General features: G+C 43.1%; 1 protein-coding gene across 3 annotated transcripts in view; it reads left to right on the top strand.

The window, feature by feature from the left end:
- The first annotated feature begins 2200 nt into the window (after positions 1-2200).
- The window catches only part of atrnl1a (attractin-like 1a), a 445178-nt gene continuing 425514 nt past the window's right edge, over positions 2201-21864 (top strand). For 2 of the 3 annotated variants that reach the window (XM_033643351.2, XM_078160934.1), the window contains exon 1: positions 2201-3061. In XM_033643351.2, coding sequence (XP_033499242.2) covers positions 2817-3061 — 245 coding nt within the window. In that variant the 5' untranslated portion in view covers positions 2201-2816. The remainder of the gene's footprint in view (positions 3062-21864) is intronic. The other variant, XM_033643359.2, reaches the window with a different exon arrangement.

A 21864-nucleotide genomic window follows, 5' to 3' on the forward strand; every position in this document is an offset into this window, starting at 1 on the left:
AGGCCACACCGAGCAAACACACAGAGACAGACTGAAAAAAGACACTAGGAAGGGGAAACAGGAAACACAAGGGAGATGCAAAGCTGAAACCCTAACACAAGTGGCTGAAATGAGTTTCCTCTGGAGGGTGACTGGGCTCAGCCTTAGAGATAGGGTAAGGAGCTTGGACATCCAGAGACAGTCTGGAGTAGATGCTCCTTTGCATCGAATGGGGCCAGTTAAGGTGGCTCGGACATCTGATCAGGATCCTCCTGGGTGCCTCCTGTAAGAGGTGTTAAAGGCACATCCAACCAGTGGGAGACCCTGGGGCAGACCCAGACCACGCTGGAGGTACTATATATCTTGTCTGGCCTGGGAACGCCTTAGGATCCCTCAGGAGGAGCTGGGAAGTGTTGCTGGGGAGAGGGACGTCTGGAGTACTTTGCTCAGCCTGCTGCCCCAGCGGTTCGACCTTGGATAAGCAGCTGAAAATGGGATGGTATTCCATTTCTGCCAGTGGATCATATTCCTACATTATCAAAATGTGTATATTTATATTTACCTTGTGTTTAGATAAGGATAAAATGAACAAACAAAATTACATTATTGCTCCAACAATAAGACCAATAGAAAAATCATTATTATCTATCACCATGGATGGATTACTGAATGGGCCTTTGGGGTACAGACCCAGGGGCCTAAAGTGTCAGGGGGTCCTGACCTTACCTTACAAAATGTCACTCAAATTAACATGTACCAACCAGGAAGAGACTCAATATGACTGGAAAAAGGTCACAATGAGATGTAGAGGAACTGCAGAGACACAAAATAACAACAACAAAAAAGACAGAAAATTACCTCAAAGAGACCCAAAACGAGTAGAAAAAGACACAAAACAAACACAGGGAGACACAAAAGCCCCATTTCCACCAAGCACTACAGTTTAGTTCAGTTCGTTTTTTTTTTCCCATTTCCACAGTGAAAAATTGTGGATGGTACCAACAGAACCGTTCTGTACCGTCCCCATGTTTGGTCCCCCCTCTGTTGGGGTACCTAGCACACAGATCTGGTACTAAAAGGTGGAGCTGTGAACACTGCAGTCTGATTGGTCAGTAGTGGACGGTCACTCTGCTCAGGGCTGAGTTGTGTCTGGTTTTGAGGCTCATGTAACCACTGTTCATACTGTGGAGAGTTTTATTAGTAAACTGTAACTATAAAATGAAAGGATGTTGAGAAAAAATAACTTCATTCACTGGGCCGACTGTCGGCAACTTTTAAGGTGGAACGTTAACTTGTAATGTTACTCAATACATGAGTTGATGACGCGAATCAATCAGCACACCTTAAATTTCACTGTGACAACTTTGACCATCACTTTAGTTTTTATATGACACACACTTTTAGTAATGACGGGATCTAAAAGTGACTGGAAGGCATACATCCCAATCTTCACTCAGAGAAAAAGAAGGACTAAATGCACAAAGCTGCTATTTTTAAATATCCCATGGAGAGAGACTCTCACTGCAGCCTGTTCTATTTTGTTCTGAAAATGTGGGCGTGCAGCCTCGTTCTGTGGACGATAAACCAGGTGCAGACTCCCATCTGTGTCAAAGGTACTGTACCCAAAGTAAAATGACCACAAAATATGTGTGTCTTGCTCCTGTGTAGGAGAGGTGGTGGGGCCCTTTGCACATCTGTGCCCAGGGGCCCAATGTCTCATTATCCGCCCATGTCTATCCCAGGACCACTACTCTAATACAAATCCTAAAACAGCATCACATTTTCCAGTTTATAAAAAGCAATACCCCATTTTCATTGAATTATAAGGAAATTATGGCTACATGTAAATTAATGTTTGTTTAAAACGAATCTATAAGTATTATTTCCCTCTGAGATCAGCTCCTGTTGCACTCCTTTTTGAACTGGCTGCATAACAATAAAAATATATATCTCAATATAACAGAAGAAGCATCCTCCCTACTTATTTCTTCTACCGTGAGTCTTGAACATCTGCTGAAAGCTTCCAGTGTAAACTGACAGTAGGAAACCGTAGTGAGGCCGTGCTGCAGACGAATGTCAGGGGCTTTGTCTCTGCACAGTGTCCGTGCCTGCTGCATGCCTCTGCCCGTTTAAACGGAACTGCCCCTTTAACCGCGTGTCCGTACTGCTCATGCTCGGGGCTTTGTGCAGGAGTTTCCCCGTGACAAACCAGCTGTGGACCGAAGAGCGCTAGCAGACAGAGCAGAGAGAGCAGCGGCGCTCCGGCAGAGCTGCGGCTGTCGCATCCTGTGATACCAAACCCGGGCAGAGGGCACGTCTTTGTCTGGGAGCACATCCAACAACCGGCAGGAGAGCAGCGCGCGGCGATCATCGTGGGTTCCGTGGTTTTATTCTAACCTCGGAGATTACGGTCTTTGACGCTGAGGCAGCATCATCCGGTCACGGTGTTTACATCGGAACCTTGACCACAGTGGAAGTTATCTGGGAGACTTGTGGGGACGCGCCGCAGAGCGCGTAACGGGGCTTTCTGTTTGTGCAGCTCGGAGCGGATGGCTCCGATAGAGATCGCGTGTACAGTGTTTTTAAGGTCGAAACTGTTTCCATCAAAGTTTCATCTCTTTGTCCCGTCCCGCAGCCTCCTCCACACCGCTCGGCATGTCCTCATAGTGCGTAATTATTGTTTACCCGAGCCCTTTCCTCTGGCGTCACAGGTAGGCTACCCCAGCCTGTATCCACACCGCCGCTGATGCCAACACGTCACCTCATAGCGTAAGGTGACAGTTTCATTTTCTGATCCGGGGCTGCAGCCTCTCTCACACACACACTCCGCGTCCATCATGGATGATGTTGGAGGGATGCAGCTATGCACCCGGAGCAAGTCGTCCAAAAGGAGCGCACGGGACGTCTTGAAAACATACCTGGGAGTATTTGTGATGCTTCATCTCGTGCTCCACACGGAAGCCTCCTCGGTGTCCAAGTCCTGCGATAAGAGCTGCTTTTCAGGGAAGTGCATGAACGGGACCTGCGTGTGTGACCACGGATGGGTCGGGGATCAGTGCCAGCACTGCCAGGGAAGATTCAAGTAAGTTGGTAATTGATATGACATCTGCCACGTGCATGTAGGAGTTTAAATCTTAACTGTTGGGTTATTGTTATTGACATTAGGTGTTTGAACCACGTGCAGCCCCTGACCTGTGTGAATATCAGGTTGGTGACAGACATATTTATCCACTATAGACTAATATCAGTTATCTCACTGCTTATTTGGGGTCCTCAGTGTCTTAATTTGTGGCAAACAACCTGTTTGAGTGCGTGAAGTGTCTTAAGTGTAAATGATTAGAGGCTTTGGATGCCACCTGGCTCTGTTACCACAATGTATGAGGGGCAATTAATGCCACGGCAAAACAAAGCCCAAACATCCTGATCTCCTTTAGTCACATTTCCTGGCTGAGTTATAGTTTAGAAATTGCCAAATCTGACTTAATTTTTCGCAGGGTGCATCAAAAGCGAAGATCTCCTGAAGGAGGTAACACGCACACACACGAGTGGGTCATGCCTCTGCACGAGCGTGCTGTAAATACATGCAGGAGAGTGCAGGTTCAGCTGGTTCAATTCAGTGAGTGCAAAACACTTTTCTAAATATGACAACATGTAATTTTAATGCCCAGACAGCAGATTGGTCACTGCTGTCTGCCGCTCAGAGTGAATGGAGCAGAGCGACTGCCACTCTCGCTGCCACTTTAGAGTACTACACACAGGCTTAAAAAGCCTGCTGCGACTGCTGTCTGGCAGTTGCTCTTAAAAAATGAATCAGGATCCAGAAATTGCATGACTGATATTTTGCCTCAGATATTTCCTGAGATGTTTTTGGCTGCAAAGCTGAGTAAGATGTTGATGCGTGTCAGTGATGCAGCAGCTGGAATTTCAAGGATTCCTTACTTTGCACACAACAGTGATGGGTGGCCACAGACGGTTTATCCTCTCTTATTATGGTGCTGTGTTTATTAGTTGTGTAAACTTAGATGGAAGCATGTGTCCTCTTTATTCAATCCAAACTAGAGGAGACAGTATGCAAACACTTTGAGCTTCACAGGCACTGTGAGAATGGACCACCAGTGTAGATGTGCTTGAAAATAAGGCAGCTCCTTTTGTCACTGGTTTGCACAATTTGCCAGAAAGAGCCATGTCACGTGTCAGAATGATCTCTCTTAGGTATCATACTGGCCTGGATATAAGGTGGTACTTTTTTAGCTGTGACCAGCAGCACTATAGCTCGCTCTGTCAGTCGGTTGGTCCACAAATATTTCCACACACTGTGGTGGCGACAGTTTTCACTCCAGGAGGCTGAAATTTGGCATGGAGGTCAAGTGTGTGTGTGTTAGGGTTGCACATTTGCTCATTTATGATACTGAAAAAAAGCATCTGGATGGAGAGTCTCCCCTTTATGTTAGACTTTTTACGCCTACTTCCACTGACAAAATGATTTCAAGTTTCAGTTATAGTCAGAAAATGTTTTCTCGACCAAAAATGTCCCTTCCATTTTCTTCTCTTTAAGGGTCATTCTGACATATAAATTCTGTAATACTGTGCAGTGAAACCGCTATATTTTCTGAGATGCTTATCATACTGTGAATATCTCATACTGTTGCAACCCTCGTGTGTCAAGATGTGTGGTGGTGTTCATTTCAGTTGTCTAAAAGGGGAGGTAGTGGGAGTATTGCAAAAAAGGCACATGTCTTTCAAATGGATTCACAAACTTGCACAAGGTTTGGTGGAAAGATTGGTCATGAGCCACAGGACAGCTGATCAACTGTCCATGCCAGTCTGCAAAAAGGAGGTGTGGCAGTGGGAGTGTCCGATAACAAAAAATGTGTAGCTTCTACACAGATTCACATATGACAAATGCTAAAAATCATTGTATTACAGTCAAACATGTTAATTTATGAAGCAACTGATGTGTGAAAATGAAAACATGAGGAACATTTAACAAATATACACCTATTGAAGGGATATGAGATGGAATGGCACAGTAAGCTGCATTTTTTGCTTCCTCAAATTCATTGTTTTCATTATGAAGGTGTGGCAGGTGCACTTAAACACCAGAGCAACACTGTAGCAGTGCACATGCTTTCACGAGTGCCCGAGTTCAACTTTTGGAAATATCAGTCTGTGATAAATACGGAGAAGAAGTTAATCATTTTAGGTCAGGGCTGCCAGAGCTTTACATCTGTTTGATGTACAATATTTTTGGCCAAATACACACTTACAAAACTACACCTGGAGGAAGCAACCTCAGACGCAACCTGCCACTATGGTCTTGAAAGCTGGCACAGAAATGGCACTCAGCGCCTAACTTCGCCTTTTCCAGGTGGTTAAAGACGCAGCATGTGTACGGCCCCAAAGGCAGGGTACAAGATATGTAGGGCTGTACCCAAATATTCGGATATTCGAATATTTGTTTCTATGGGTAGGTATTTGTTATGAAAATTTGGTATTCGATATTCCTTTATTTATTTCCTTTTTTTTTTTTTTTTTTAACATATTTTTTGGTGCTAAATGTAGTCTTTTTGTTGTTGGTAAATGTAGGTTATCAATAAAAATCAAAACTTTTAAATTGCATTGTTAAAAATGTGAAAATATAGTATTCTACCAACGGAGCTCGTGCGCACGGCAGGCCTGAGCGCATCCGTCTGAGGCTGTGGATTAGTGCCAAGTTATACCACTTTATCACTATTCCCTCTAACTTGTAGCTGTTTTTTCGTTATCTTTTGAATTTAATATGAATTATGGAACCGTTTTTGTCAACGTTTGTTTCCCCCGTTTTGTACAATAAATTATTGTTTAAAGTTTCAACAAGTTTCTTTTGGAGTGCGTGACACAAGTGTGTTTTGAAAACGACCGCGGACTGTCACCTGCTCAACGCATCAGTACCTTCGGATGCCATGACAGTAATAGCCAATAATGTCAAAATATCATTTACAGACTGATTTAACAGACGATCACTGCTGCCCGACCCGCAGGTCCATTTGCGGGTCCTGCGGGTTACGGGTCGACCCGCGCATCACTACTCAGCTCAGTCTATAAAGGCTGTACACAACAGTAAGGCTATAGACATTATATTCTATTCAGGCCGGCAGAACCAGCAGCGCATTGGCTCTACAGTGCACGGCACTGCTGATTAACCATTTTATTGCAGCACAGAGTGTCTGCCAGCAACCAATTACTTGCAGAGGCTTCCTAAAACTTGTTTCAACGGTTCTGATTTAATCAGAAGACAAATTAAACAGGATGACTAGCCAATGTGAAAATCAAAAGAAAGCATAGAATAATAACTGAAGGAGACTGTTGTGCCATCACATTTTTTTGTGGTTTGAGAGCAAAGATCCGGTCGCCGCTGTGCAAAACTCTGCAATACAATTAGGTCCGAAAAAACTGAACATGAATGTTTAATTTTTGTTTGATTTGATAGAGGTGTGTGTGGTGAACACTGGGTCAGAAAGTGGGATTATTCATTTTTGATATTAAGTTCATTTATACAAAATAAAAAATGGATAGGATTTGATAAGTATTAATTTCCCTCTGCTCCTTTTTGGACATGAAATACTCATACTGAGTATGTCTGTGGGAACTCTGTTCTGGATTTTTGCTTATAGTTTAAATTTTTATTATTTTGCGTGTTAGAAATAAACCTGATGTAATCTAATGTACCATGACCAAGCAATGTAGAAAAACACGCACACACAGACAGATAGACATTTGATGCCTGAGAGGAGTGTATGACCAGCAGCTCTGTATCTGTGGGTCCATCAGTTCATTGGTCCACAAAGCTGTACCCACCCTACAGCAACCACAGCTCTCTATCTGTGAGGCTGGAATTTGCCTTGGAGGTCAAGTGTGTGTGAATGCATGAATGCATGGATGCCCGCACTATGTGTTTGCAGATATTGTGGATTTGCACTTGAAACTTGCACAGTAGCATTTTTTTTAATTGAGAGTGTGCTGGTTTTACAGAGTGTTGCATTATGGGTTGTTTGTAGCTTTAATGTTGCTGGGTAAGTGGGTTTCTTCAAGTGCATGTATGGTGTGTCATTAAGAGTTAATCAGAAATAAAAGTGGTCTTGTAGCTCAGTTTCTGATGACTGGTATAATGTGTTTTGCTGCCATGGGGAAAAAAAATGCTAACAGCTATAGACTGCTCACACAAGGAGAGCGTGTGAGTTAAACTTCTACAAAGTTAACATGTATTTGGGCCATATGGATACTACATGTAGTCCCATCTGATATCATCTTCAGAGCAGCTTAAATGATCAGCTTCCCCTCCCATCTTCTTTCTCTGTGGCATTAATCGCCCCTCATACCCTCCAGAGAGGATGACTTTACCTTTTCACAATCACCTACAGCCTAATCTGCACAAGTAAGGACGGAGGGATGGCAGGACTTCAGTCTGGTACTTTCTCTCTGGAGCATTGCATCGATTTCTCAGTCAATGTGAGTGTTGTGAGAGCAGGTGAACAGAGCCGGCTGAAGGCTGGACAACAGACGGACAACACGACAGGGACGGGCTTTATTTTGTCTTATGGCAGCCTTGCGGCGAGTTAGTGTCCATCAATACTGAGTGTGAGGCTGTGAAATTTTGCACAGTTCTCTTAAAAAGGTTGAACAGCTGTTTTATCGTCTGAGCAAACACATTCGACGCCTCAAATCTATATTTGCACACATTTTATTGTTGGCAGGAAAAGCATCTCGAGATCAGCGTCAGTTTGGGATCGTTTTCAAAGACAACATGTTACCTTTCACACCGTGATGCAGCATACTGTGGACTGTGCATGAAGAAACATGAGAACATGGAGAGAAAAACTGGGAAAAAGGAAACACACCAAGAATACTGTGTGAAGAGAAAGGTGTTCTTTATTTTTAACGTGTTCAGCTAACAGGTAGCAGCCTCACTGACTTCTGAAGAGAAGATTATAATTTGTGGTTTTATTTGAGTGGACAGTTTGAGTGTTGAAAGGGCAAGAGAGGGGGGACGACATGCAGCAAAGGGCCACAGGCGGGAATCAAATCTGCAGCTGCAGCGGCAAGGACATTCCCTTCGTACATGAGATGCTTGCTCTACATGCTGAGCTACTTGGTGCCCCAATTTCTAATTCCTGATCTGAGTCTGGTGAGGCTCAGATTTGGTTCAGGCAAAGGTTAAAGGTTAAGCATTGCAGATAGTAGTAAAAGAGGCACGTAGCAGCCAGACTGAGCAGGTCAGATGAAAAGCCGCAGGCGACAGGTTCTCACCCAGACTAGGTTTAACCTCAATGACATTACTAAGCGGGGACAGTACCTGTAATTGGGCCATTACTGGTGTACAGTATGCTTGTGCCTGCGTAAGAGCTCTCACCAGTGTTGCTCAAAGCATAGTGGCTGTAGCTCAGAGGGAGAGCGTGATTCGATCCCCAGCTTCTCCAGTCTGCATGTCGAAGTATCCTTGGGCAAGATACTGAACCCCAAAGTGCTCCCATTTGCTGTTCCATTGATATGTGAGTGTGTGTGAATAGACACGAGGAGAGCTGGACAGGGCCGTAGAAGGGCATCAACCCAGCAGCAGGACCGGTATCTGCTCCTTTGTGTGAGGAACAGGAGGAGCACTGCCAGAGCCCTACAACATGACCTCCAGTAGGCTACTGGTGTGCATGTTTCTGACCACACTGTCAGAAACAGACTCCATGAGGGTGGCATGAGGGCCCCGCGTCCTCTAGTGGGACCTGTGCTCACAGCCCAGCACCGTGCAGCTCGACTGGCATATTCAACTTGAATAATTTGTTCATCAAGATCTGATGTGTGATTTAAGTGCTTGCTTAATTTCAAGCAATGTTAATGTCTCAGGTTAGACAGTCTGTTTAATGCACAGTATTTTTAACCTTTACACGAATCATACGACCATCTTGACTTGGTGTCGAGAACACTCGTCAGTTCTCTACCATCCTTCCCATTTGTCATGTGTCTCTTTCCCATAGGAAACTACATTAAGTTGGTGTCATGCACATAAAAAGTAGCTTAGACTCTGGAATAGTAAATGTAAATAATGGTGGTGGCTTGTGGGGTACTTTTTGTATCCGACCCTCCTTATGCATTCATGTTTTGGACATATGGAAATGTGGCATGCATTGAAGATGCTCTGAAAACATTGCATTGTGGGCTTTCTGTGTGTGTATTCTGTCTTTTCTATTTATTTCATGAAACCATGTGTGTGGATTAAGCCCGATTTATTATCCAGTAATCCATCAGAGAAAACATGGAGTCGAGGTTGTTTTTTGGGATTGTGAAAGAGACGAGCCTCCCCGTCAACAGCCAATGTTGTAGAAACAATGCTGCCCGAACACTTGTGTTATCTCAAGGCTTCACAGCACTTGTGGCTACATCAGCTGTATCTATAGTGAGCAGAGACCGGAGAGCAGTGGAGCAGAGAAAAGGAGCTGGGCTTCAATATCACTGCTGTGCCCTGAAAATACTCAATAGCAGAGGCTCAGTGGTCAGTGGATTGCAGGCGGGATGGTCTGGGGCGCACACACACACGCACACACACACACACACACACACACACACACACACACTGTTGTGTGTCATATCCACACAGACAGATCCAATAAAGGAGAAATAGGGAGTAGATTCTGTTTGTCTATTGATTTGAGGTATTGGTGCTCGGTAGTTTTATTGGTCCGCAGTCTCACCCTTTGTTTTCCAATGACGTTGTCTCTTTCTCTTTGTTTATTCTCTGCTGCTCTTTCTCTCTTTGTCTAGACCAGACAACGTCTTGCTTGTTCTCACATGCAAAACACACACAAGTCACACTTACACACAGACACACACCCAGGGTTCAGTCTGGAGCAGATATGCAGAATTAAGTTGGAATTATTTGGTAAATTAGGAAAATCTTCCTCTCTCCCTTTCTGTTTCTGACCGGTCCCCTCCTGTCCTTTGCTGAGGTGGTATTTGTCACATTCACACTACAGTCGTCCTTGTATTTGTAGGGCAGTGGATGGTGACTCTGACACTGTTGTCAAAATTAGATGATTTATTTATCCCCCTGCATAATGCACTCAATATTGTGTTCGAGCGTTGTCTGTCACAGACCAACAAGTCCAACAAGTTTGTCACCGCCTCCTAAAACAACCTGTGTGAGTGTTTTCTTATTTGCTGTCTCTACCATTAAGGTCAGATTAATATAACTAATGTAACGTCACTGTTAAAGCTGCATTTGTAATCATTAGTTTGGCCACTAGGGGACATAGAAGCGTCAAGACAAGACAAAGCCCTGACGTATTATTGCGTAGAGACAGCAAATAAGAAAACACGCATCCCAGCCCTTTGATATTTCCAGGGCTGTAGTCTCCTGGTCGACTAGTCGATTATTTGGTCGCTATGCTCTCGTCCGACCAAATTCTGATTGGTTGAATAATCGCTGTGTTACTTTCATAAGGACAAAAGTGCTACATCAACAGCTTTCCAGGATTAATCCATTATTTCCTGCGGCGGGGGGACAGGCTACGTTACCTGTGAAAATGGGGGTGTGTTCAGAACACCCCGTTGTTGACAGAAAGTTGGACTCGCCCACCCTCACACTCAGCATTGTGGTGACGCAGACCTCCTGTCTGTTTCTGTAAGCTGAAACCATTTCCCTCAGTGGAAACAAAGCTTGTATTTACTTGTATTTCACAGATAAGAAACAATAAATTGTGGAGACAGTAAAGCCTCCACTGAAATAGCATTTTAAGTCTTGTGTGTGATTTATCCTTCAGGAATTTATACTTCGGGATTTATCCTGGCTTCATATGAGCAGAGGAAATCTCCGCTCGTCGCTAGGCTAATTTATACAATGTAAAATGCCATAGGCTGGTGCTAATAACGTTAGCATGTTGTATTTGCTTGGAAAACGTGTTTAGTATAAGACAGTTGTTTTGTCGGTGAACCTTGTGAGTTGTAATGGAGCCAAATTATGTGCTGTTACCTTTGTTACATGTTGCTGCTAGGCTAATTTATACAATGTAAAATGCCATAGACTTGTGCTAATAATGTTAGCATGTTGTATTTGTGGGGGAAATGTGCCCAGATAAAGACAAGTGTGTTATGTTGTGAAACAGCAGGGGCACTTTAGCAACCTGGTGAGTACTACCATTAGCATTAGGCTAGCAAAGAATGTTGCTTCTTCATAAGGCCTTGGAGATAGGATGAGGAGCTCAGACATCCGGAGGGAGTTCAGAGTACAGCTGCTGCTCCCTCATGCTGAGGTGGTTCGGGCATCTGATTGCGATGCCTGCCGTTAGAGGTTTTCAGGGCACGTACAACTGGTAGGAGGCCCAGGGACAGGCCTAGAAAAACACTGGAGGCAAAATAAATCTCATCTGGCCTGGGAATGCCTCGGGATCCCCCAGGAGGAGCTGGAAAGTGTACCTGGGTAGAGGGACGTCTGGAGTACCTTGATCAGCCTGCTGTCTCTGCAGCCCTGGATAAGCAGATGAAAATGGATGGAAGTTGAAAGCCTGGTGCTTCTCATGAAGATGCTAAGGTTGCCTTTGGCATCACTATCACATACAGAGGAGCGTGACAAGGCACCTGTATTCGATGCCCTGGTAATGAGAATGAGCTGGCACTTAACAATGTCCCATTAAAACCCCACACCTTCTGTTGCTTTGACAGTTTATGTAAGCATTGTAAATACCGGCTATCTTGAGCTGTTTGAAAGGACACCAAATATTGTTGTTTTTGTTGTGTTGTGATGTAATTTGGTTTTGAGGCAGAGGTCCACACTGCAGCTCTGTAAAAACCCTAGAAAACATTTTTGTTGTTGGATTATCTGCATTTATAGGCAGCAGGTTTTAGTCCAAGAATGATTTGTGGCTTCTCACACATCCACGAGTCTTTTTGAGTCAGGTGCTCGCTGTCGACTGCGGCAGTGAAGCGATGCTCACCGGTAGGAGCTTCTCATCCAACTAAACAACTTACCTGTTTATCCTTGATTAACCCTACGGCGAAGAGGATGCTGCGAAACAGCCGTGGACTGATGTGACCGTGCGTCTGGCAGTCTCAGCATCAAACTGTCTAATGCGGCACATCAAAGTGAATCTATTTGCCTAAGGTTTCCTAGCATGAAGCGCTGCATTAATCTCACTTTGTCTCTTGCATGCTAAGTGCAGGCAGCCAGAAACACTGGAGGCCACGGTGAAATGAACTCACTCTGATCAAACATTCTGAGTCATTATCTCCCAACAGAGATGCAGCAGGAGTTTCTGGAAAAGGATGTTGATGGCACTAATTGATAGAAGGAAGAAAAAAATAAAATAAAATGAAATAAAAACTCAGGTCTCTCTCGTTGCTGACTCGCTGTTGTAAATCCATCGCTCAGTGTGCAGAGGCCACAATGGAGGTTTTTGCCTCTCAGACAGCTGGAGCCGAGTAAGCTGTATTTATCACACTGGAGCCTGATAAATGGACTGAGGCGACTCAGAGTTCAGACAACGCTCTGCACGATGGGATTTGAAAATGTACCACCTCTTCAAGTCAGTCGGAGAAGTTACTGGTATTAAACTAACACTCCACCTGTCCGTTCTTCTTAAATAAATATATAAATACTATTTTTATTTCCAAAATGGGATTATAGTTTTGGATTAAACCCCTCTGCTACATGTCTGATTTAATCTGTCTACTAATACAGTGAGCGCAGTTTGGATATTATGGTGGCAACAAAATCCTATTACATGACGTTGGAGCCCATTATGGTTCCCCTTCAGCTCTCCACATCATGTGTGTGTGGCAGCACCATGGATATCCTGAGATTGGTTCAGAAAGGTCAAACGAAGTTCAATTTAAGGTTTCAAATAAGTTAACCTTTCGTTTCTTCGTACAGAAGGTTACTTAGCTAAATTCACCAATTAGGAACCGGAACCAAAATAGACCCCGCTATCAGAACTTAATCCAAGTTTTGATTGACTGAACATCTTGGGGAATAAAAGTTTCAAATGTTTTTTATTGACAAAACAACAGGGATTTTTAAACAAGAGATTTATACTGTATGATGATGTAATGCACACTAAAAATACAGCCAATTAAAAAGTGTGAAGAGGTTTGGACTCAAGTCAAATGACTTAGACTCGAGTCAGATTTGAGTCACAAATTTGATGACTTTAGGCTCGACTTGCAGCTTGACTTGTACTTTACCACCAATGACTCATGACTTCACTTTGACTTTTGACTTAAACTTCATATGTTTCCCCAAGAACAAAGATTAAGAAGCATTATATTTAAAAAGTGCCAGAACTCAATTAATATAATTTTCTGAATCAACTAACATTGACTTTCCGTTCCCAGCAGCAATACTTAATTCCCCAGATGATCCACTTTGTTGGAACAAAGCCAACAGCATCCAGTCAAGTTGCAGGACAGAACCATTAAGCCCAGTTCAGACCAAAGATTCAAGATGAGATTAAACTGTTTCAGAACGTTGCAGAGAAAAGTTGCAGCAGTGTGAACTGACCGTCTTAGCTCGACTCAAGCTGGGTGATGATGTCACCTGCAGCTCAGCTGGTTAAATAGCCACCAGCTGGTTTTAGAACATAAAGCACATCACCTGTTTGAAGAGCCAATAGGCTTGTCGTGAAATCAAAATGACCACAGACAGGTGTGGCAGGTGCTCTGTCTCCACAGAGCCCTGTGTTCTGTCCTCATGGTGTGCCGGTGTCATTGCTGCTCGCTGTATGTGTTTATGCCCCCCCCCCCCCCCCCCCCGACAGGACTTAACATTATGTTACTGAGCGCCAGCTGGACAAAATGAAGATTAATAATTTCGAAAACAAACCACAGCATTCAAACAAACTTGTTTTAACAAAAAACTATTTTGAAAAGCATTCATGATTTTTTCTAAATTTAACATCTTACTCTTGTTAAAATGGCATCATTTTTGGTGAAGAGGGCAGTATAAATTGACCTATGGCTAAGCCACTCCCCCCTCCACTCACTCGGACAAACTATCAACATTCAGTGACCGGGCGCTATGGCAGGTGTCACAGTACACTAGTGTTGTAGTACTCGAGATTGGTCTTGGTCTCGAGACCGGTCTCTTGAAGGTCTTGGTCTCGTCTCGGAATCGAGGTCATTTTTACTCTGTCTTGTCTCGGTCTCAGACTGGGCGGGCTCAGGTTTTTTGAATGAGACCGGTCGAGACCACCACTTATGCTTTTTGTCTGTGCTTTACTGATAAGCGTGAAATCTCAAAAACAGCTAATAACTTCAAATCATTGGTAGCACAAAGATTTCCCCCAGCTGCAGCTGCTACCTGCCCGGTGTCAGTGTGAGTGACTGACACGCCCCCTGCACACAGAGGATGGAGACGGCAGGAGGAGAGGCTGTGTGAACTCTAAGATTTGTTTCATTGTGCTCTGCAACAACAGAGCAGATATTGTTTTTGTTGTTATATTTATTTATAAGCAAACTTAAATAAAAAAACTCACATTTAGATGTTTTTTTATGATTTTCCTTAGATATATATGATCTTGGTCTTGTCTCGGTCTCGACCTCTAAATGTCTTGGTCTTGTCTCGGTCTCGGTACTCTCTGGTCTCGGTAATGTCTTGGTCTTGGTTGGTGCGGTCTTGACTACAACACTGCAGTACACGGCATTTTGCAGGAGACAATTGATGATTTTTGGAGACAGAAGTAACCAAAAGGGCCTAAACTATGCATTGGAGGGATATATTCATCATTTTATTGTTGAGAAGGTCGATGAAAAGCTTAAATTACAAGCCAAAATTTACAGGTCACAGTGTACGCTTGTGAACCGCATCTCGTTGCCGTCACCATCAAAGACAGCAAGTTAAAGTGCCACTGAAGTTAAGGTTTTTGGCTCAGAATATGAGAAAAGGATAACGGCCTTTTTACCATCTTTACCAAGAGTGTCTCTCCGTTAGTTTGGTGCTACAGTATTTACACTGAATCATTCAGCATAACGTTTGCCAACCTTTGTTATCTCTGCCATTACAGATAAGTTAATGAAGCTAAGCTCCAGAAGTTAACGTTAGCTTAACTAGAGCCCTTTGGACAACAGCTAACAATGATGTACGATCACCAAAGTACAAAACTAGAACAAAATAGGCTAATGAACTCCCAGCAAACAAGGTGACATGATGAACAACGCAGCTAGGAGCTAACGTTAGGCTAACTTTAGCTAACGTTAGCTAGAGATGTTAAAGATAACTTTATATTTCTTTCCAGCAAAGTGACAATATGTTGCCTCAAACACAATGTTGACTTACCTTAGAACAGATGTAGACATCATTGTTAATCTTATTCACGTTGAGTTGATGTTGTGGTCTAACGTTACCACACAACTTTATCCAAAGGAGACACTTTTCTCGGTTGAGATGTGGTTTAAAGTGTAAAAAATACACCTGGTCGCCCAGCCTCTCAGGATACCTTGTGTCAGAGTTGCATGTACCCCATGCACACCGTTTGACCATTTTTAAACTTCAAATCTCAGAAAAAGCTCATAAAACCAAACAAAACTGACTTTCTGTAATGCATTTCAATGGACGTCCAGGCAGAGAATGTCAGAGTGTATGGGAATGGCTATACGCACCGTGATTGGCTCATCGCGTTTGAGGGCGGGACTTAGCCATAGGTCAATTGTCTAGGCCTTGAAAGTCAAAGTTTTGTACTTGGGACTTGATTTGGGACTTGTCAGTCTTGACTTGGTCTTTTATTTCAAATGTGCAAATAAAGTTGTACTTAAATTTGGGATGTAACTTGGTACTTGAGTGCAAAGCCTTGAGACAACAAAGTTATCATGATCACACTTTGAGTAAAATAATAATATAACTATAATATATCATAAGTGTGCAAATATTGCTGCAGCAGCAAACAACACACATTAGTATGTCAGTAACAGCAGATGGTTGTGAAGTGTGACTCGGTGGCCACGTCATATCACCAAGCCACAAATTCATGCTCATAACAAGTGGTCAGTGCTACAGGGTATGCTTTTCTAGAGCTTTCATGCACATGAACGCTGGTAAATAAATATCACCAAAATGTTATTGGTAGACCAATCTGCAAAACACCATATAATATTCAATGACAGTGTTTTTAAAAAGCCGCTGGAAACACAGCACATGACTCGCTACAGATCAACGGTTTTGTTTGTTGGTCTCCCCACTGTAACTTGCTATTGTACCTTTATTGTGGGAGTAATTTATTTTGTCTTTAAAGTTGTTTTAATATTAAACCTTGTAGAATGTCCCACATCAGTTTCTTCCTGATTGATGTGCCAAAATGTGAACAAGTTGAATCTGCAGGAGGGTTAGGGTTAGTCTCTGACAAACACAAACTGTGACATGAACACATGTTGCAGGCCTGAGGAGAAGATTCAGGCACTGACACCAACCATAGGACATCCTTCTAAAAACACGACGTTTCCACACAAACTCATTGTGTTCACAGTGAACGACAGTCACAAATATGCAAGGACACAAAGTGATCTGAATATGAAGCCCGCCGGCTCTGTGGTGCCTGAAGGTAAAGAGAGGGAAGCCGTTCAAGGACAAAGCAACCACGTGAGTGTTATAGTGAGAGACAGGCTGAGTGGAGACAGAATAGAGTGCTTTTCTGACATCAGAGTCATCATCTGCGGACACAGGCTTCAGACCGCGCGCGCGTGTGTGTGTGTGTGTGTGATTATGTGTTTAAGCCTCAGGCAGTGTGCAGTGATCATGACACAGCTCGTGAACTGAAGTTGCCACCGCACTGCTGAGTTGTATGGTGTGTGTGTGTGTGTGCGCGTGTGCATGCATGTGAAAAGGCATGTGAGTGTTTGGGAGGGAGGAGCATCGGACGGCCATCTGTCCAGTGTGTGTTAATCCTGCTCTGATGAGAGCGAAAGCAAGGGCAACACACACACACACACACACAACACAGTTGGATTGGTGGGTGTATTACATGAATCATAACCCCCTGTGTTTCTCCCTGAGGCTGTAGCGGCTTCAGAGAGATGGTAAAGGTCTGTTCTTATGACATCATCATCATGGGACGGTGAACCCCGCTGACACTGTATCTGTAACTGCATTAAAAAAGACTTCAAGGGAAAGCTCAGGCTGTCTGATGTGACTTACTCAGTTTTTTTTCAAGCAGATGAGTTCTTACCAGAACATTTTCGGTTGTCACTATGTCGTATTAAAGGGATTTTTCGGTTGTCAATGTTTAGTATTGAAGGGATTAATACAATCTATTGATTATTAACATGCCCTTGAAGGTAAAACCTTGTTTCACTTGCAAAATAGACTTAAGAGCATACATATAGCTCCAATTTAGCAGAGCTGACGGAGAGGCGACTGGAAATGTCTGTGCCTATGTTCTACCTCTAAATTTGGTCTTTGTACGATGATGCAGCAGGAAAAAGTCTGCACGCTTTAACTGACAACCTGACAGTAAGTGTCTGACCATTGAGCAGCATTGTGTTACACCAGAAGCTCGATGTCCACACAAATCTACCAATATTGATGACGTGCCGATGTTATCGTGCATCCCTACAATTGCAGGTAACTTACAGATATTGCTGTTGCTACCATACTATATCATACCACCATCTCCACTTTGTAAACCAAGCTAGCTTGCTAGCGTCCTACACAATACTTCCCTGGTGATCTCCCTCCAGCCAGACGCCACCTTATTTAGGTTTTTGTAATGAAATGAGCAGTTATCATAGAAATAATTCCTCATTTCAACCTTGTGAATCAGCCATTCCTTGTCCATTGCGGCACTTTCAATGCAAGTGACAGGAATAAAATAGAAATTGGTCACACAACAAGAGTTTCCCTCAAAACATATTATACTGGAGAACATAATGTAAAAATGTATCGTAAGAGTTCATCTCTATTAGAGATGCACCGATTAGGCCTGTCACGATATGCGATAAGTCGGTTAATTGCACGGTAAATTAAAAGGGAGACGGTAACTTTTCTGGCCGTGGTTAATTGCCATATTCATGCGTGTTTGTTTTCCTCGTCTCTCTACACCAAAGAGACTGGACGACGAGAATGTTCACTGCCGTGCATCGTCTGGCAGCCAGGTGAGTTGGTTCATTAGCGTAATGAACGGAGGGAAAGCTCTTGTCATCGAGTGTCTTTGTCTCTGTGGGGGAGGTGGGGCTATGAGCTACACACACACACACACACACACACGGTGCGATCTTCGTGAGGGGGAGACGGGGTGGAGAAAAAAAACAGAGAGTTGAGCGTAAGAGAAAGACAGGGAAGTTGTTCCTAGACCAAATGCCACGGCCCCTATGTGGGAGTGTTTTGGATTTAAACCAAATGACAGAGGGCAGCCCAGTAATTAGGACGAGCCGGTGTGCTGGGTTTGTTCTAAAACCATCTCAACAAAAAGAGCGAATACGACCAACTTAACTGCACACCTGAGAGTGAGAGACTGACAGTCTATTTCTTTGTATTTATTTTGATATTTTTACGTGATATTTCGGATATTTAAATTTTATTTTTTCGCATTCCTAAATATTCTTGTTAAATACATTTTTATTTCTATTTAAAATTGTGTACTTGCATCAATATGCCTTTATTATCATTATATAAGTTTAAAAAATGGTCTAAAAACAGCAAAATTACAACAATAATAAAAATGGTCTTAAAAGCACAATATTACGCAATGTTATCGCTTATTGCAATAATTTCTGACGCAATTAATCGCCCAGCCAAATTTGTTATCGTGACAGGCCTAGCACTGATCCAGCTTTTTCAGTTTTGATACCGATCACAATGCTGTGGCTTTGAGTATCAGCCGATACCCGATACCATGGCTGACCTAAAAAGCTATAGACCTTAACATGTAGAACAGTAAAGACTAGAGGCATCAGGCATTGATGACTACACAGTTCCTCCCTAAGATAAAGTGAAACAAGATGAAACAGATTAATGCAATGATGAACTTTTTTTTTTTTTTGACAAAAATAAACAATTGTGCAACAGCAGTTGAAATAGTGTGAAATACCTCCACACAGCAGATTCTCTCCTTCGCTCCATGACGTATGACGTAGCTTGCGTCACAATAGATTTAAAGGGAAAGGATCGCCTCAGGTATAGGTTGCATTTTCTGATACCCAATCCATCTATTTTGATGATATCGGAGCCGATATTCGATCCAGATATTGGATTGGTGCATCCCTAATCTCGACTGATTCTTTCAGTATTTCAGTATTGTTTTTCCTTGGTTGCTTTTCCACTGTCACTTTTCGCTGCTTTGAGTCAAGCCATGCCACACTGTGGTTTGGAGTTTAGTTTCTCTCCTTCGTCCTGTTTTCCAGTTTTATGTTCACTGTTAGCTGTATAAGAGTTTGTGTGTTTGCCACTGGGCTGATGGCCCAAGCCAAACCAAGCCAAGACAACACATAAAGCTTCACTGTTTAAAAAGGGCAATATCTATTATAAATGAAACAATCATTTAATGAAACTTTGGTTTATACAGAATAAAACTATGGAGAAATCACCAGTTATTGTAGTCGATACTTTAAACCCACAACCAGCCAGTGTATAAAATCTCTGTCTCCTAATGATGATGTCCCAACCTCTCCATCATGCCCCACACAGCCTCAGTGGATCAATAGTCATTTGGCTGTGTGTGTACAGTCTGTACGACCCGTCAGACACACTCACCATTCACTTCCTTTGTTGTACAGTAATCAGATCAGTGTTTGTGGTAAAGTCTAGTGTCCGTCCATCACTGGATAATTAGACAAGCGTTGAGTAAAAATGTCTCCCATTAGAGTACAACAGAGGACAGCTGGCTTATTGAGCTGGCTTTTTGTTCAGGTTCAGTATGTGCGACAGTATTACTTAAGTGGTATCTGGCTGAATATCAGGCTATGATATATGTTTTGTATTCATCTGACTACTGACATGATGTTATTTGTTTTAAGAACATTTTATGTTTCTGTGTAACTGGACTGCACCATTAGGAAGTCCTGAACGTGAACAGATTTGGATCAGTTTTTCACAGTTGGACTGAAGCTTGATAGATTTTCGGTCTGTCTTTGTTTCCAGCATTGTGCTGCACCACAGCAAAGACTGTTCAGGAAATCTGTGTCAACAATTTGCTTTCTTTAGTAGTTTTTTCACAACATGTTTGTCACTAATATCTAGAATCTGATGGGCAGTCTGCTGGCTCATCTGCTACTTTCAGCAATCGCATGAGATGATTGATGGCGTAGCTACTTTGATACTTTGCTTACTTTGAGTTGATTATTGATTCAACAGCTGGATCACTATTTCATATATGAATGTACATTTCTGTTTTGTTGTGGCGGGAAATTATGGAAGACTTGCGCCACAAATTGCAACTGTTGACGAACGCTGCTAGTTTTGTAGCAGCTCCTCCATTTTCTATGCTTTGCAGTGTGGGGATTTATCAAAAGCACACTTGGAAACAAATTTACTCTGGACTCTTGACAGCACGTATTAACTTATCCAGTGTAAACTATCTTCACAGGTCCACTCAGTTATAAAAACCTACAGCCAGGCCCCAGTGATGTTCTGTCTGCTTAGATCAAGTAGTGTCCGACTGTTATTACTGTGGGACTCAGAGCAGGGACTCTATTCATCTCATACCTGAGTGGATCCATGTGGACTCTTTATCAAATCTGATCATCACCCCAGAAGAGAATTATGTGTCTTAATGCCTCTGCGCTGGCAACAGCTGTGGCAGGAGGCATTATATTTGTGGGTTGTCTTACCCATTCTTATGGATGCGATATCTCAGCAACACCATGAGTGAATTTTTTGGCACAAACGTCAGAGAGTGAACCACTGGGGAGCCAGAGGGAGCTTGGTTCCTGTCAATAAGATAAGAGCCCCCTTCAAAACATGTTTCTTTTTTATTTTGGGCGTCTCTAAAATATTGACAAAATGCTTTAGGCTATTAATTTCTATTTTTCTGTATCCTCATCTGGACTGTATTTGTATAGCGCCTGTCTAGTTTCCCAACCACTCAAAGCGCTGATGGAACAGCCATCAGGAGCAATTTGGGGTTCAGTATCTCGCCCAAGAATACTTTGACATGTTAACTGGAGGAGCCGGGGATCCGATTAGTGGACAACCCGCTTTACCTCTGAGCCACAGCCGCCCGCTGTTGACTATTACTGATGTATGATTCATGTATGAGACTGATTCATCACTTGTTCGCTTTAATAAAGATACAGGCATGCATGCTATTCTTGCCATCATTGCTGAAGCTTAAAGGGCCAGTGTGTAAAATGGGTTGAAAACAGTGACATGTAGCATTTAGATTCTAGATTGCAGCGCTCACTCGCTCGGCTGTGCTCACCCCTCCCGTCGGCAAAGTTACAGTGGCCTCCGAGGACCAAAACACTTTGGAAAAATGGCGTCGTCCACGACAGAGAGCAGCGTCTCTGCCGGTAACATATCCGAAGCAATGAGCAATGAGGTGAAGATCTAAACCATATTACGATATGTTAAAGGTTATCAATGAGAGGTTAGGAGTGTTTTATTCCTAATTGTTTTGGTAACACGAGCAAACATTAGCGCAGTAATGCTAAATAAAGTCATGGCACAGTGCAGCAAATAATCGTTAGGTTGGTGGGATAACCATTAACGTTACATATTATAATATGTGTTTGCAGAGTGATTTTCCACAGGTGACAGGGAGAGGAGGAAGACGAGGGAGAGGAAGAGGTGCAGAAAGGGCCAGGCGACGTGCCTCAGCCACGGAGAGGGAAGAAGAGGGGAGGATGTTATGCCTGTTATGCCTTTGACATAAGACTAAAATTTTCGCAAGTGTTTTACAGTAATTGCTCTACCTGGAGATGATGTAACGTTACGAACCCTCC

Source organism: Epinephelus lanceolatus, chromosome 17, assembly GCF_041903045.1.
Source record: "Epinephelus lanceolatus isolate andai-2023 chromosome 17, ASM4190304v1, whole genome shotgun sequence".
In the NCBI taxonomy this organism is placed as follows: Eukaryota; Metazoa; Chordata; class Actinopteri; order Perciformes; family Serranidae; genus Epinephelus; species Epinephelus lanceolatus.